Here is a 14,776-nt window from a genome sequence, read left to right on the forward strand (position 1 = left end):
AACACACTGATTCCTCAGTGCCTTTTTTTCCCCCAAGTCAGACAGTAACAATTTATATGCTTAAGAAAAAGCTCAATTACCTGAAACCACAATTATCCACATTATAAAATTTCTGTATGCAAAGTTCCTAAATATTACTTAATAATCATAAAATTTAGAGAATAGATTTTAACTCTTCCAGTCTAGACTTCTTTCAGTCTCTCAGATAATGGCCATGCTTCTCTGTCAACAGGGAAGCCAGGGTGTGTACAATTATTTATTTATTTATTTATTTATTTAGCTGTGAGTCTTAGTTGCGGCAGGCGGGATCTTCGTTGTGGAATGTGGGATCTTTTAGCTGTGGCATGTGGACCTCTTAGTTGTGGCACGCAAACTCTTAGTTGCAGCATGCATGCGGGATCTATTTCCCTGACCAGGGATGAACCCGGGCCCCCTGCATTGGGAGCGCGGAATCTTACCCACTGGACCACTAGGCAAGTCCCAATCACTTCTTTCCCTGGATAATCCCCTAGGCAAAGAGGAGGGCAGTCAGCCAGGGAAGGGATCCTCCCACTGATTTGAGGACAAAACTACCTGGCTAGTATTGAGTGAATTTAAAAGTGTAAGTTTAAAGAGAAAAAGAAATTGGAGAGGTGAATCGGACAGTGCTAGAGGAATAGGAACAAACCTTCCTCTCTTTGGAAGACGGAGGTTCCGCTCATTGGTGGCACTCTGCCTTATCTACGTTAGTTGCCTAGGCTTCCTGAGCTGCTGGGGCAGATTAACATGCCAAATATCCATCATATCCTCATTAAAAATAAGTAAACACAGGCCATCTGTGTTTTCCTTACCTATCTTGGTCTGACTAAAACTAATCCAGTACTGTTATTTTAGAGAAAAGTATTTGAAAATATGTTTCACATCTATTTACTTTACTTCTAAATATCAAGAAAATACATAATATTCTCTGTTGGCTGTGTTACAAACATGCTCTCTATCTACTCCTGGCTGCCCAAAGCTTCTTGGCAATTAACTTATTCACCACAGGCAGTTTCTGACTGATCCAAACTTTTCCTACTCTTGAAGTCCCTAATCGCCCTTTCCACTCCTCACTATGCGGGTGACCTTCCTTCCGCTTTTCTGAGGAGGATGGGGTTCCCCTAATTCTGGTTCACTGAACCTTAAAGCTTCCGTGTATCATCTTTTATCCTCATCCACCTCCTACATCTATGAAGATTTGATTACCTTAGTCCTGCCCATTCCTGCCTTCTCCAGACCTTGCTGCATAAATGAGCTCTTGCATATTTAGTCATTTCCTTTACTTTTTCCTTTAATTTTCAAGTAAGCCCAAGTCTTCCCATCCTAAAAAGAAATCATTCCCTAGATGATTCTAACCTTTGAATCTGCATCTACTTCTCTGAGTCCTTTCTTCTCTGTCTTTTCCTCAGACTCTTTCTCAACTTCCCCCTAGAATTTAGAACTTCTCTTTTGTTCCTCTCTTGGCTCAGGTTTGATGTCTCAGTCTCTTTCACATCTAAACCTGATAATAAAATAATGTCTGTTTTGCAGGTTCTTTCAACTATGGAAAGACTGGAAAAAGTGAACAACTTTCAAGAGTTTGTTCAAATATTCAGTCAATTTGGAAATGAAATGGTGGAGTTTGCACATCTTACTGGAGATAGACAAAATGTATGTGTTTACCATATTTAAAAATCTTGAGATACATTTATACTTTTCAGTTTGGATAGAGGTGTGATCTTTGTGATCATTTGGGTTGGTTTTTTTGCTTATTAAATCTATAACCTTGCTCTTGAAAGCCTTTCATAAATAAGCCAGGATAAAGTAAATAGATCTGTATGCTTTTTTTGCTCACAGATAACAGCTGAATATTTTCCCACCTCACACACTGGGAAAGGTCATACTTGCCTTCAAGGCCCAATTCAAGTACTTCCTCTTTCACAGAACTTTCCATTTGACTCTTCTACAAGGGCTCAGGCAAATAAATGAGTCATCATGCATATCCTGATAGTATTTTGTTATGTATCTCTTATTATTCTTTCTGTAATTTGTTATATATTATTCTGTTATTATATCTTTCTGTAATTGTTCTATATTAGATTAATAGTAATAACCCAAGCATTGGGTGATTTGCATTGGCTATATGTTAGCTACTTAATATTCATGATTTCATTTCATTCTCAGAACATCCGTATAAGGTAGGTATTGTTATTACTGTTTCACACATGAGGAAACTGAACTTGAGAAGATAATAAAGTTTCCCAAGGTTACTTTTCTAGCAGGTTGAACTCAATTATGTCTGATTCTAAAGCCTGTAGTTTTCAAACCGCACCATGATAATAATTCTTTGTAGGTCTGTTCCCCAATTCAGACTGTAAGTTCTGAAGTTTAGGGAGGTGGAAAACCATGTCAAATCCAGGATTGACTTTTTCTTGTTGTTGGGGTATTTGTGCATGAATTTATCCTGTCAAGTTAAATATATAATCTCTTCTTGAGATGCTTTGGTATAGTCCCATAGGCCATGGTTTTGGGCGTGAACTTTCCTGGTTGTAGCTGGAGTTGGAAGGTGGGTATTGGCCTGGAAAGTGGCAGGCTGGATTATATGCTTCACTTAGTGCTTCTTGGACATCTGGGTTTAATGAGGCCTATGTTTCGTCCTGTGGACCAGCCCTCTAACAGATTGAGATGCCACCTTTTTGGATCACTTGCTATCACCATACAATATATGGTGTAATGTATGGCTTACAAGTGTTATGTATACACACTTGATGCATTGTCAACTAGACCCACAGGTTTTTTTGCTAGAAGTCCTGTCCAGTATGTTAAAGACAAGGAATGGATGGAAATTTTAGAAGTGACCTCAACCTTTATTTTTGAAAGATACTCCTAATGGATGATAATCACATGTAGGATACAGTCCCTTGGAATGTTACCTTGTGACCGGAATTAGCTTTGGAGTTTTTTGCAGTTTCTCACTTACTACATGTAACTTTGCTTCTTTCTTTCCTATTAAAGAAAGCTGTATTGGGATGCAAGTGAATGAGAGTGATATTATTATAGGGATAACTTTGAATCCACTCTCATTTATTAAAACAAATAAAAGGAAATCACTTTGAAACTTTAGGTCTTTGTTATTTGTAAGAAAAGGCTTTTCATCCAATTGACAAGTGAGAAAAAAAATTGCCTAATATGACAGGTGAAAATTTTATGTAATCCAAATTTCAGCATCCATAAGTAAAGTTATTGGATCACACCCATATTAATTTGTTTATGTATTGTCTAGGGTAACTTTCATACTACATTGGCAAAATTAAGTAGTTGTTTCAGAGACCAAATGAACCAGAAAGCCTCAAAAATTTATTATCTAGGCTTCTATTGAAAATTTTTGCTGACACCTGATTTAGATGGTTACCAAACTGTTATGAGAGTATTTGGTTGTAGATTTAATCAGCAATATTTGGAGATCTTCTGTGATAGCACACATTCACATCAAGGGCTATATGAAGAGAAACCAAATAAAAAAAAAAAAACAAACCCAAATACAGTGCCTACTTCAGAGTTTATATTCTAGTTGGGGAAAATTATATGCCCAAGAAACATCTTAAGAACATTTTAGAGCAGCATATTGGCTAAGTTTAGGATTAAAACAGCAACAACAACAACAACAAAAACTTGAGATGAATATGCACTTAGATGGGATTAATCAGACATGATCCCTGAAAGAGCTGACTTCTAAGTGTCTATTTTGAGGGAAATAATAGTCCACAAATGCTCAGTAAATAAGTCGCTTTTAATTAAGTAAAGCATAGGATGGTTGTTTCTGGTTGGGAGTGAGGTGTGTTCACATGGGCAGAATGTCAGGTGTGCAGGCCACCAGAACGTGAGCCGCATGGCAGCCTCTCCCTAGGTCTCAGTTCCTGGCTGTGCTGCCCTTAGTAAGGGCAGCTGTTTCTTTCTACTCTATTGTGTTGATATATTTATATTGAAGTGGTGACATTTTATAAAACATTTATTCTGGGTTTTTTTCTACTTTGTCACTTTTTTAAAACAATGTTACTTAATTGTTGAGTATTGCTATTATGGAGTAAATTATTTCTCAAAAAATTGTTTACATGATCCTAGACTGCTCAGTGGTTTTATTCCATGTTTAGGATTTGAAAGATGAAAAGAAAAAGGCAAAAATGGCAGCAGCTAGGGCAGTTCTTGAAAAGTGTACAATGATGCTTCTCACAGCTTCAAAGGTAAGAAAATGTTTGTTTTACTGTGTTGTAAATTAATTAGAAAACCTGATTAAATGCATCTAATTTATGTATTTTACACTTTAAAAAGATGAAAGTGATAAATTGGAATATGGACTCTAATAGTTAAATTTCAGTTATTCTTTAACAAGAATGTTAACTTCCATCCCCAGTTCCAAACATCAGGTAATCTATGAGTCAGCTTTGAGCAGCTAAGCAGAAAATGGCTTATTAAGTGCTGTGAATGGAGGCCTGTCACACACGGTCACTGCCTGTGGGGTTTTGCTAGTCTCATTGGGGAGCCAGCACATGTGCTCTAGAAAAAGCTAGGCAAGTTAGAATCTGTTAAGTAACAGTGGAGTATTAAGTCAGCCCTTAGCTTGTTTATTCTGTAAATTCATACCTCTAAGTCCTTATTCTACTTTTAACAAAATTGTCAATCAAGAGCTCGTAATTTCAAACAGCAGTCGGCCAGCAAATTGGTACAATTCAAGAAAGAACTAGTAAACATCTCATTAGCAGTTTGTTTAAGATTGCCTTTTCTGCTCGGAATATTGCCTCGATGCTAGGATCAGTGAAGCCACAGAAACAGGATTCACTGGAATCTGCTTGGAAGGCTCTGTTCATAGCTAGGCCCTGGAGTAGTTTTTCCTTTACATCATTTTTTAAAAGTCAAAGATGCATCCACAGTCATAAGACATCTGTTCATTTTTCCTCATTCTTTTTTAGCTCTTGCACATATTAGGCAACATTTTAAAAGTTTTAATCATGATGAAGATATAGGGTTGTTTTTTTTTTCCAAAAATTTTAAGTAAACATACTAAAGTATAAAGATATAGTTTTGCACTCTGCCTTTTTCACTTAACCTTGCTGTCGCTTTTTACTCATCCTACTTCCACTTTTAGTGAGGAGAAGCAGCTGGGTGAGCCAGGGACACGGGAGATTTTGGTAAAGAACCATTTTTATTAGCATGGCATATTCTCTGTAAGATTTTGTGTATTATGATATGGGCCAAAACTTAACATAAAAATTATCAATTGTTTCAAAGACGTGTCTCAGGCATCCCAACTGTGAATCAGCCCATAAAAACAAAGAAGGAGTATTTGACAGAATGAAAGAGGCATTGGATAAGGTAATTGAAATTGTGACCGAATGCAAACCAAATGGAGAGACTGACATTTCATCTATCAGTATTTTTACTGGAATTAAGGAATTCAAGGTAAGAATAGAGAGAATATATTTTGTTTTTTTCTTGCCATTTCAAAGAAGCATCATTATATGTAGTATCCATAGTTTTGTTTAATATTTTAGAATAGATGCTTCACAAAGGCAGATATTTGTCTTTAAAACAGTGCCACAGTGTACAAACTTAATATTCAGTAACATAAAGCTTAGGGTAGTTTGTACAGAGAACACTGGTCTAGGGTTATAGTAGCTGCTCTGGCCCTGTTTAGCTGTATGATTTAGCTGTAGCCTCTTGTCCTCTGTTTAGAAGTGTTCCCTTCCCAGCTCCAGAGCATTGCCATACCATCATGGATGATTACAGACAGCAGATCTGGAATCTGCTGGAATCCCTGCTCTTCCTTGTGCTATAGAATAGATACTTTGAGACTGTAGTAATAATGATAGCATTAATGATACTTAAAAATTTTAAATGAACAATAATACATGCTAACATTATCAAGCACTTATTCTGTGCCAGCCCTGTGCTTTAAATGTGCGTGCGTGCGTGTGTGTGTGTGTGTGTGTGTGTATCTCAGTCTCACAAGAACTATTATTATTATTCCCATTATACTGTTGAGGAGACTGAGAAACAGAGATTAAGCAACTTGCTAGCTAGAAAGTACCAGAGTTAGGATTTGAAAGTTGGCAGCCTGACTCCAGAATCCCCACCGTTTCAGGGCAGAACTCATCACAACTCAGAGATGGTGACAGTGCTCTTTAGTAAGAGCGGTGTCTAGTCGGGAAGACCCAGGGAATTGTCTAACACAACTCCCTCATTTAATAGGTGGGAGAACTAGGGCCCTGAGAAGTTCTCTAATATGCTACGGGTTACCTCCCTCTCTAGTAGCCAGGGCTGTGACAGGGATGGTATTCTTTCCATCTAAGTAGGAACATGGGATGGAAGAAAGTAATGGAAAGAACATTTATTTTTAGGCATCATGCTCTCAATAAGTATTTTCTCATTTAATCTCTAACTTCCCTTTTAGATGCATATTACTATACCCATGTTTTTGAGGAGGAAAGCTAATATGTGGTAGAACCCTTGTTTAGAACCAGGACTTTCTGATCCCAAAGTCCATGACCTTTCAGTTTACACCTCTGAGTCTGTTTATATGCTGTCTGTCCTACCCGACATCTCCTCCTGAGGGGGAGGAAGCTACAGGGACCAGTCATTCTTTCAGAGTTTTTATTACTGAAAGGAATCTTAGAGATAATTTTTCTAATTCCCTCTTTTTGTTAAGGCTGAAGGGATAGATGTCAAAGGTCAAAGGATAATAAGGAAACAAGTAGGGGTAGAGCCAGGTCTTTGACCTCTTGACACTGCATTTCTGGTTCCTGGCTAACTAAGGGCAGCGTGGTGCCTGTGGCCGCTGCTGGCAGCTCCAGCTGCTGATCTCTTTGCCAGCAGGCATTCTGCAGAGCAAAGCGATCATGAATAGACTCAGTCTTACTGTCAGTGGTTATCTTCTTTGCATCTGTAGAGGGAAACTGGATACTTTATTCATTACTTTGAATATATGAACGGATCTTATGAAAACATGCAAATAAGTGGCTTTCAAAAAAAAACTGTACTAAGTTGCTGTTTAAAAACATATATATGTTCTCTTTAAAGGAAAATAAAAAAGTTTAACATAAATGGTATGTGGACTGATTTTTATGTTGTAATTCTGTTTAAATCTTCAAATTCTTAGGTTCTCATTGTCAATTCCATACCACACTTTTATCCATGTTCTTTGCTAGCTTAAGAAAAAAGAAAGAAAAATCCTGTCTCCATAGAACAGAGTGATTACTGGAGATAACTTGGGCCAGGAGGAGAAGGGGGAGCTATTACTTCCCTGTGGCCTCTCGACCTTCCCAAATCTTGGTATTTTCAGGGATCATGTTAAAATGGGTCATATGTAAGGATTAATTTGGAATGATAGTTGTGAAAGGACTTTAAAGTGTGAAACAAATGTAAGTTATCCTTATCAGAGCAAGAATTGTGCCCACAATCATGATGATCACCACCTACTGCCTCTCAGCCCAGGTTGTTTCTGTGACATATTTCAAGGGCTAGAGGTTAAATAAGGTTGAAGTGACATAGCATATCTCAGAAAGCTGAGAGAGAGAGAAAATTGTACTAGTGAACATGTGTTCGTCACACATTCAGGGAACTCTAAGCACAGGCTGGCTGAAGTGAAAGAAGGTTTAGGAACTCAGAGAGATGAGATAGACTGTTAGAAAGATATGTAAAGACAGGACCCTGGAAGGTTTTGTGTTATGCGGTACAAGTTTGGGCTTGGTTTCATAGGTGTTAAGCCAATTAGAGGGAGGTGGCAATATCTGAAGAGGTACGTTTTAGAAAGATGATTGAGGTCCCCTGGTAGAGAATGTTTTGGTCAGGGAGGTACTATTGGGGACATAAGACAAAATGTAGGGAGACTAGTTTTGCTGAATTAATGAAGGAAAAATTGATGCCTTTCCTAGTCCCTTCTATACCCCATACCTTCCACACCATTCCCCCTGGGCTCAACACATTCATTTTTGGCTGTAACATCTTCCAGGACTTTGCCTTGGCATTTTGTCAGATACAAATCCTTTACCTGGAAGCTGGTTCACTTTTCCTACCAGTTGCTACATGATAATGCTCCTTCTGCCTTAGTATTCATGGATCTTATAGAAATGCTTTGTTAACGACTATAGTAATAAAGCTCCTCACGGCCATTGGTGGCTCTCGAGCAATGTGTCCTCCTGAGTTAGTGGACAATAAAGTCATCCCCGGATGCTGTATTTCTCCTGAGCTTTCAGAAAGGGAAAGAAATTGCTAGCATCTTCCTGGGCCCTGGGAGAAAGTACAGCCCGTCTGGTTAGGTGGGAATGTTGACTCATGTGGATGTATATCCTTTTTGTTCTCAGATGAATATTGAAACTCTTGGGGAGAATCTTTTTATTCAGTCAAAAGAGACTCTCTCTGCAATGCTGGACGCCCTCTTGGAGCGCACAGAGGACTTTACTGATTGTGCCTATACCAGCCATGAGCACAGAGAACGCATCTTGGAACTGTCAGCTCAGGCCAGGATGGAACTGCAGCAGTTAATTTCTGTGTGGATTGAAGCTGTAAGAGCTTTATTTCATCAAAGTAAATCTTCTGTAATAGCTTTTCCCTGGAGCCCTGAGAGTTGTGGCGGGCGCCGTCACCACCAGGAGTGTGAATGTGGTCCAGAGTGGGCCAAGGGTGTCTCATTCCTTTTCTGCCCCCTACTTGGCCAAAGCATCCTTCCCACAAGCACTCACGGTATTCAACATTTCTAGGCCTGTTGTTTCTCATCCTGGCCAGTCTGGATTCTGTGCCACCATCACTAGTTCACCCTGTCGTCCCCACTCTTCCACCAGACTCACCTCTGGAAAATTCCTTCCCAAAATGCCGGCGCCGTTCAGATGTGCATAGTTCTTAACTCTGAGGACAGCTGATTTATAGACACAAGGATTTAGAAAACTTATTGAGGTTTAGATGCAATGAAGACCAGGGTAGATCCAGCTGGCAGGTGAAAGATTTTTCACTTTCGCACAGATTCCTGGTCTCAGACTGGCGGGCAGCCACTTTAAGAGCCTTAAACAGGCTGCTGGTGCGCTTCAAACATGGGAGTTATTTGGGCAAGAGTGGCAAGGACTGACAGAAGTGGTACAACACAGGAGGTGTGCACCTAATCTCTTCTAGAGCGTGGGTTACAGATTTGAAAGGTAGAGCCCTGAGACATGTCTCTGGCACCATTTATTTATTTCTTAGGCCTAGGATATGTCACAAAAGTATTTAACATGGTTTACAACATATAGCATGGATAGAACAAATCTGGAAATCATGGACAAAAGCTTAGGCAGTAAAGATGAAGAAGGGTGAATGTGCCTGAGAGGGTCCAGCAGTCTGCTTCCTTGTGAAGACATTGATTTATGAATGAAGAGTAGTATAAATCACAGACTTCCCTCATACTTTCTTGGCATCACAATATTGCAAATGCTCATATTAACAGGGAAACTTAACTACGATAGAATGGTGTCAGGGATAAAAGCAGTATTTTGTGTTTAGTTTGAATTGTCTATGTGATATCTAATCTGAAGTGTAGATTGCTTCAGAATTAAATTTTAAGCCCAACATGCAGTATAAAGAGTTTCTGTGAGGACGCGCTCTCTGCGTTGGGCATCCAGTTCTGTCAATACTTAAATTTGCACTTAGCACCTTTCACATGTTTCACAAGCACTTGGATCTCCGATTCTGCATGTCAGATGTATTGTTCATTCGTTCACTTTTTCAGCAGTTGTCATTGAGTGCCTTTTATATGCCAGGCACCGAAAATCTAAAGATGAATAAGATAAAATCTTTGCCTGCAAGAATTTTGCAATGTAGAAAAATGTGGGAAGGTGTGAAACGAGTACAAAAAACTTGGTATCTGTTCTAAGAGAAAGTACAGATCATGTGTTGAGAGGGTTTGAAGGAGGTTGAATTTGTATTTATCTAGAGGAATCAAGAAGCTTCATGAAGAGATTGACATTTAGCTGATTTATTCATTCAAAGAATTGAATACCTGCTACCTTCCATTTGCTGTGCCAGGTATTGTGCATTCAGTGGTGAGCAAAATAAATGTGATCCCAGCCTTCACAGAGCTTACCAAGGCCTAGTGAGGAAGATAGACTTTAAATAACAACAACAACAAAAATCAAAAGTATGTATGTAATTGCAAACTAGGATGATTACTTAGAGAAAAGGTTAGAGAGGGTAAGAAGAGGGTCTAATCTAAATTGTGTGATCTAAGAAGGTCTTTCTGAGAAAGAGACATTTATGTAAGGACTTGAAGATGAATAGGGTTTTAATTTTTGTCTAGGTTAAGAATGAAGAGATGAGAATTCCAGGCAGAAGATAAAACAGATTGGTTTTAGACATGATAAATATATTAAAGAAAATTAGATTTAAAAAATTCACCTGTTTAGAGTAGAAAAATGTAACTAAATAAAAATTCTCTTTTCCACTCTAACCATAAACAGGTGAATTTTTAAAATCTACTTTTTTTTTTAACTAAACAAATTGAGTTTATTAATTAATTTATTTATTTTTGCTGTGTTGGGTCTTCGTTCCTGTGCGAGGGCTTTCTTTAGTTGTGGCGAGTGGGAGCCACTCTTCATCGCGGTGCGCGGGCCTCTCACTATCGCGGCCTCTCTTGTTGCGGAGCACAGGCTCCAGACGCGCAGCCTCAGTAGTTGTGGCTCACGGGCCTAGTTGCTCCGCGGCATGTGGGATCCTCCCAGACCAGGGCTCGAACCCGTGTCCCCTGCGTTAGCAGGCAGATTCTCAACCACTGCGCCACCAGGGAAGCCCTACTTTTCTTATAGTTCACAGATGATATTAAAAATTTATTATGTTTGTAGTTTGAGTAAAATTGGAATTACAAGATGAAAAAGATAACTCTTCACATGTACTTTTAAAACTTTTTAGCAAAGCAAGAAAACAAAGAGCATCGATGAAGAACTGGAACTCGCTATATTGAAAATCAGTCACAGCCTCAATGAACTTAAGAAAGAAGTAAGTATAGTTTGAAATCTAGCCTCTTTTAATTCTTTGCAAGTTGTCATGTTGTATGGTATATATAAAATGCCTTAGCATTAGTATGTTCCTGTGCCCAGAAAATGTTTGTAAAGTTTTCCTTTGACGTAGTTATTTTGAAGCCACTGTTTTATTAGTGCCATCATTCTCAAAGCTTGTACACAAATGTTTATAACAGCCTGAAACTGGAAACAATCTAAATTTCCAGGGAATTCCCTGGTGGTCCAGTGGTTAGGACTTCACGCTTTCACTGCCAAGAGTGTGGGTTCAATCCCTGGTTGGGGAACTGAGATCCTGCAAGTGGTATGGTACGGTCAGATAAATAAATAAATAAATATCCATCAACAGGGAATCAATAAATTTTGGTATAACTATATCAAATGCTATTCAGCAATAAAAAGGAACACTATCGATACGGGCAATAACATGGATGAATTGCTTAAACGTTACACTGAGTGAAATAAGTCAGACACAAAAGTGTGTGTGTGTAATTCTATTTAGAAAAAATTCTTTAAAAGGCCAAACTGATTTATAGTGACAGAAACCAGGTCAGTGACTGCTGGGGTCAAAAGGGGGGATACTTACTACAAAGGGGCATGGGAGAACTTTTTGTAGTAATGGAAGTGTCGTAAATATTGATTATGGTGGTAGTTACTTGGGTGTAAATGTTTGTCAAAACTCATCGAACTGTACCCTTGGTACATTTTGTTGTATATAAATTATACCTTAATAAAGTTGATATTTTAAAATGTTCTTTTGGCTGTGAAGATTTCCCTGTTCCCTGGATGAAAACTTTATCATCTAATGACTTATTTGGTCACTCTTAGGTAATTGAAAGTCACTTTAAGTCAGGGCTTTGTGAACTACAGCCAGGCTGTTTTTATAAATAAAGTTTTTTGGGGGGGGGGCACAGTTCTGCCCATTTGAGTTGGGTAGTTGCGACTATGTGGCCTGAAAATCCTAAAATATTTACTCTCTGGCCCTCTACAGAAAATGTTCACCAATCCCTGCTTTAGGTCATAAAACACAAACTCAGTTCAAAAATGAGAATGTTCATTCCAATATATTGATCAGTATTTTTTATTTTTTATTTTTTTGCGGTACGCGGGCCTCTCACTGTTGTGGCCTCTCCTGTTGCAGAGCACAGGCTCCTGACGCGCAGGCTCAGTGGCCATGGCTCACGGGCCCAGCTGCTCCGTGGCATGTGGTATCTTCGCGGACCGGGGCACGAACCCATGTCCCCTGCATCGGCAGGCAGACTCCCAACCACTGCGCCACCAGGGAAGCCCTATTAATCAGTATTTTGATTCATTCAGTTGTAGGGCTTTGCTCCTGTTCCCCACTCCTCTAGCCCGCCTAGGGCTTTTGGGGAAAGTGTGGTCTCTTGTCTCTTTTTCAGGCCCTTCATCCTCTATTATCTAGCTTCTGTTCCAGATCTTTGCCAGGTTGTGGCACAGGGAAAGACGAGAGGAAGTGGGGAGTTCTTAGTGACTGGTGCCCTTATGAGATGCACTGGGCTCGAAGATGTTTAAAGCTGACTTTCTGGGCTTCCCTGGTGGCGCAGTGGTTGAGAATCTGCCTGCCGATGCAGGGGACACGGGTTCGTGCCCCAGTCCGGGAAGATCCCACATGCCGCAGAACGGCTGGACCTGTGAGCCATGGCCGCCGAGCCTGCGTGTCCGGAGCCTGTGCTCCGCAACGGGAGAGGCCACAACAGTGAGAGGCCCGCGTACGGCAAAAAAAAAAAAAGGAGAAAGCTGACTTTCTCTGTTGTGAATACTTGAGTGCTCTTCAGAGGCTTTCCTGGTGCCTCCCCTGACCAGCCCCTTACTTTGTAACTTCTGTGCCACTTTGCTACCTCCATTTTGGGGTGTGCCTGGGAGGGGACTCACAGCAAGCACCAGAAAGACCCTCCTCACAAAAACCTTTCTTCTCACTTATCTCTAATTTCTTTGTTCTTTTATATTTTTTAAGAGAGTCAAGGGCTCAAGAGAATGAATTGGTTTGGGGGAGTTTCATATATAAATTATCTGGTGATGTTTCATTGACCTCTGTTGAAACCTTCATTTTAACATCCTATTAAACATTAGAAAGATATGGTCTTCTATGGTTTAAAAAAAGCCTGCTCATTTTTTCCAGCCTATTCAATTTTAACTAAACTATTGTTAAGACTGTGACTATCAGTTGAACATAAAATCTTTTGGTGATAGCCTGAGTGACTTTCCATAAGCTTCATTTTCCTTACCTCTGAAATGGGTATAACATCAACCTAGAAGAATTTTTATAAGGATTAAGGGAGATAATGTCTGTAAAGCTACTTACAGTACCTTGCACAGAGCAGGAATTTCATGTTTATTCACCCTTTTTGCCTTGGAGTTCATAAGTAGTCTCTAGAACCATTTGTAAGATTTACGGGACCTTGAACAAGTCACTCAGTCTCTAGGGACCTGTTTCATAGTTTGTAAAATAAAAGGCTGGCATTAGCTATTTTCTGTGACCCTGATGGTTAAACAAAATCTTTTGAATTCTTACGTGCATTTAATTTCCAAAGGAAAATGCATTTTAATGTCTTTGTTTCTGACTGTAATTATTCTCACTTGATTTGGTGAATGTGGACTACCCTATTGTTAATTTTGTACAAAGTCCTGCAATTTGAATGGACATTGGATTACTTCCAGGAAAAAAAGAATCACTTCATTCAAATAGGCTTAATTAAAAATCAGATTTTCCTTAGGATGATCTCTTTCTGGTGAACCCCAAAATAACCTGTCATAACATTTTTTTTAAAAGGCAGGATAAGGAGAAGAAAAGATTTTGGAGTTAAATAGTATGCAAAGATGTTCAGTGAGAGTGAGCAATGCTTAAAATCCATTCCACCTAAAGTTAAATAAAACCTTGAGGTTTTCATTATCCTTTTATCCATCATTTCTCCTGTGACCCAAGAGTTAGACAGTAAAGCTGTGGATAGCAATATAAATAAACCGTGAGCCCCTGAGGGAAGGGGTTGTGTCCTACTTGTCATGTATGTCCAGCCTTTAGTTCAGTTCCTGCCATAATGTAGGTATTTAATAAAATTTGTTGAATATATATTTTATGTATATATATATATATATATATATATATATATACCCCTCAGCAGATCAAGTGGGACTGATATGAGGTTGCTACTCTTTGGTTTTTAAAGTACTCATGAGGTTTTTGTTCACAAAACCTTATTGTTTGTTGTCTTTTTTTCATTACCCTTCACTCCCCACATCTGCAGCTTCATAGTACAGCAGTTCAGCTGGCAGCAGATCTGGTAAAATACCACGCTGATCATGTGGTTCTCAAAGCATTAAAACTTACTGGAGTAGAAGGAAATTTAGAAGGTTTGGCTGAATATGCCTGCAAACTCTCTGAACAAAAAGAGCGGCTTGTTGAGGTGAGCAGTAGGTTGCTTGTTAAAGAAACTGTAGTTTAATGAAAGCTGTACTATCATCAGGTAATATTAACACAAATACAGTTTTTGGTTTACTCATAAGAGCGTTTTCTCTCTTGCCTTTGGAATTTTAAAAATATCATGTTTATCTGTTCTGTTCTTACAACAATTTGTCCTCTAAAACAAAACAATAAAAAATGCTAGAACCCACAAATGCCCTTCTTAACCTTCTTCCTTATTCCATCAGAGAGATTAGATCTTGGAGTAGAGCAATGGAGATACATCGTATGACCCTGTTTGTATTTGAATCTTTTGAGTCTCAGCAGG

The 14,776-nt window shown here is 39.0% G+C and overlaps 1 protein-coding gene across 1 annotated transcript in view; it reads left to right on the top strand.

Moving 5' to 3' along the window:
• CTNNAL1 (catenin alpha like 1) overlaps nt 1-14,776 on the top strand; it is a 59,293-nt gene that overhangs the window by 24,674 nt on the left and 19,843 nt on the right. Inside the window, exons 4-9 of the mRNA XM_007449796.1 lie at nt 1,549-1,668; nt 4,149-4,238; nt 5,284-5,454; nt 8,355-8,555; nt 10,924-11,010; nt 14,294-14,452. Coding sequence (XP_007449858.1) covers nt 1,549-1,668; nt 4,149-4,238; nt 5,284-5,454; nt 8,355-8,555; nt 10,924-11,010; nt 14,294-14,452 — 828 coding nt within the window. The remainder of the gene's footprint in view (nt 1-1,548; nt 1,669-4,148; nt 4,239-5,283; nt 5,455-8,354; nt 8,556-10,923; nt 11,011-14,293; nt 14,453-14,776) is intronic.

The sequence above is a fragment of the Lipotes vexillifer genome, unplaced genomic scaffold (assembly GCF_000442215.2).
Source record: "Lipotes vexillifer unplaced genomic scaffold, Lipotes_vexillifer_v1.1 scaffold230, whole genome shotgun sequence".
NCBI classification, from domain to species: domain Eukaryota; kingdom Metazoa; phylum Chordata; class Mammalia; order Artiodactyla; family Lipotidae; genus Lipotes; species Lipotes vexillifer.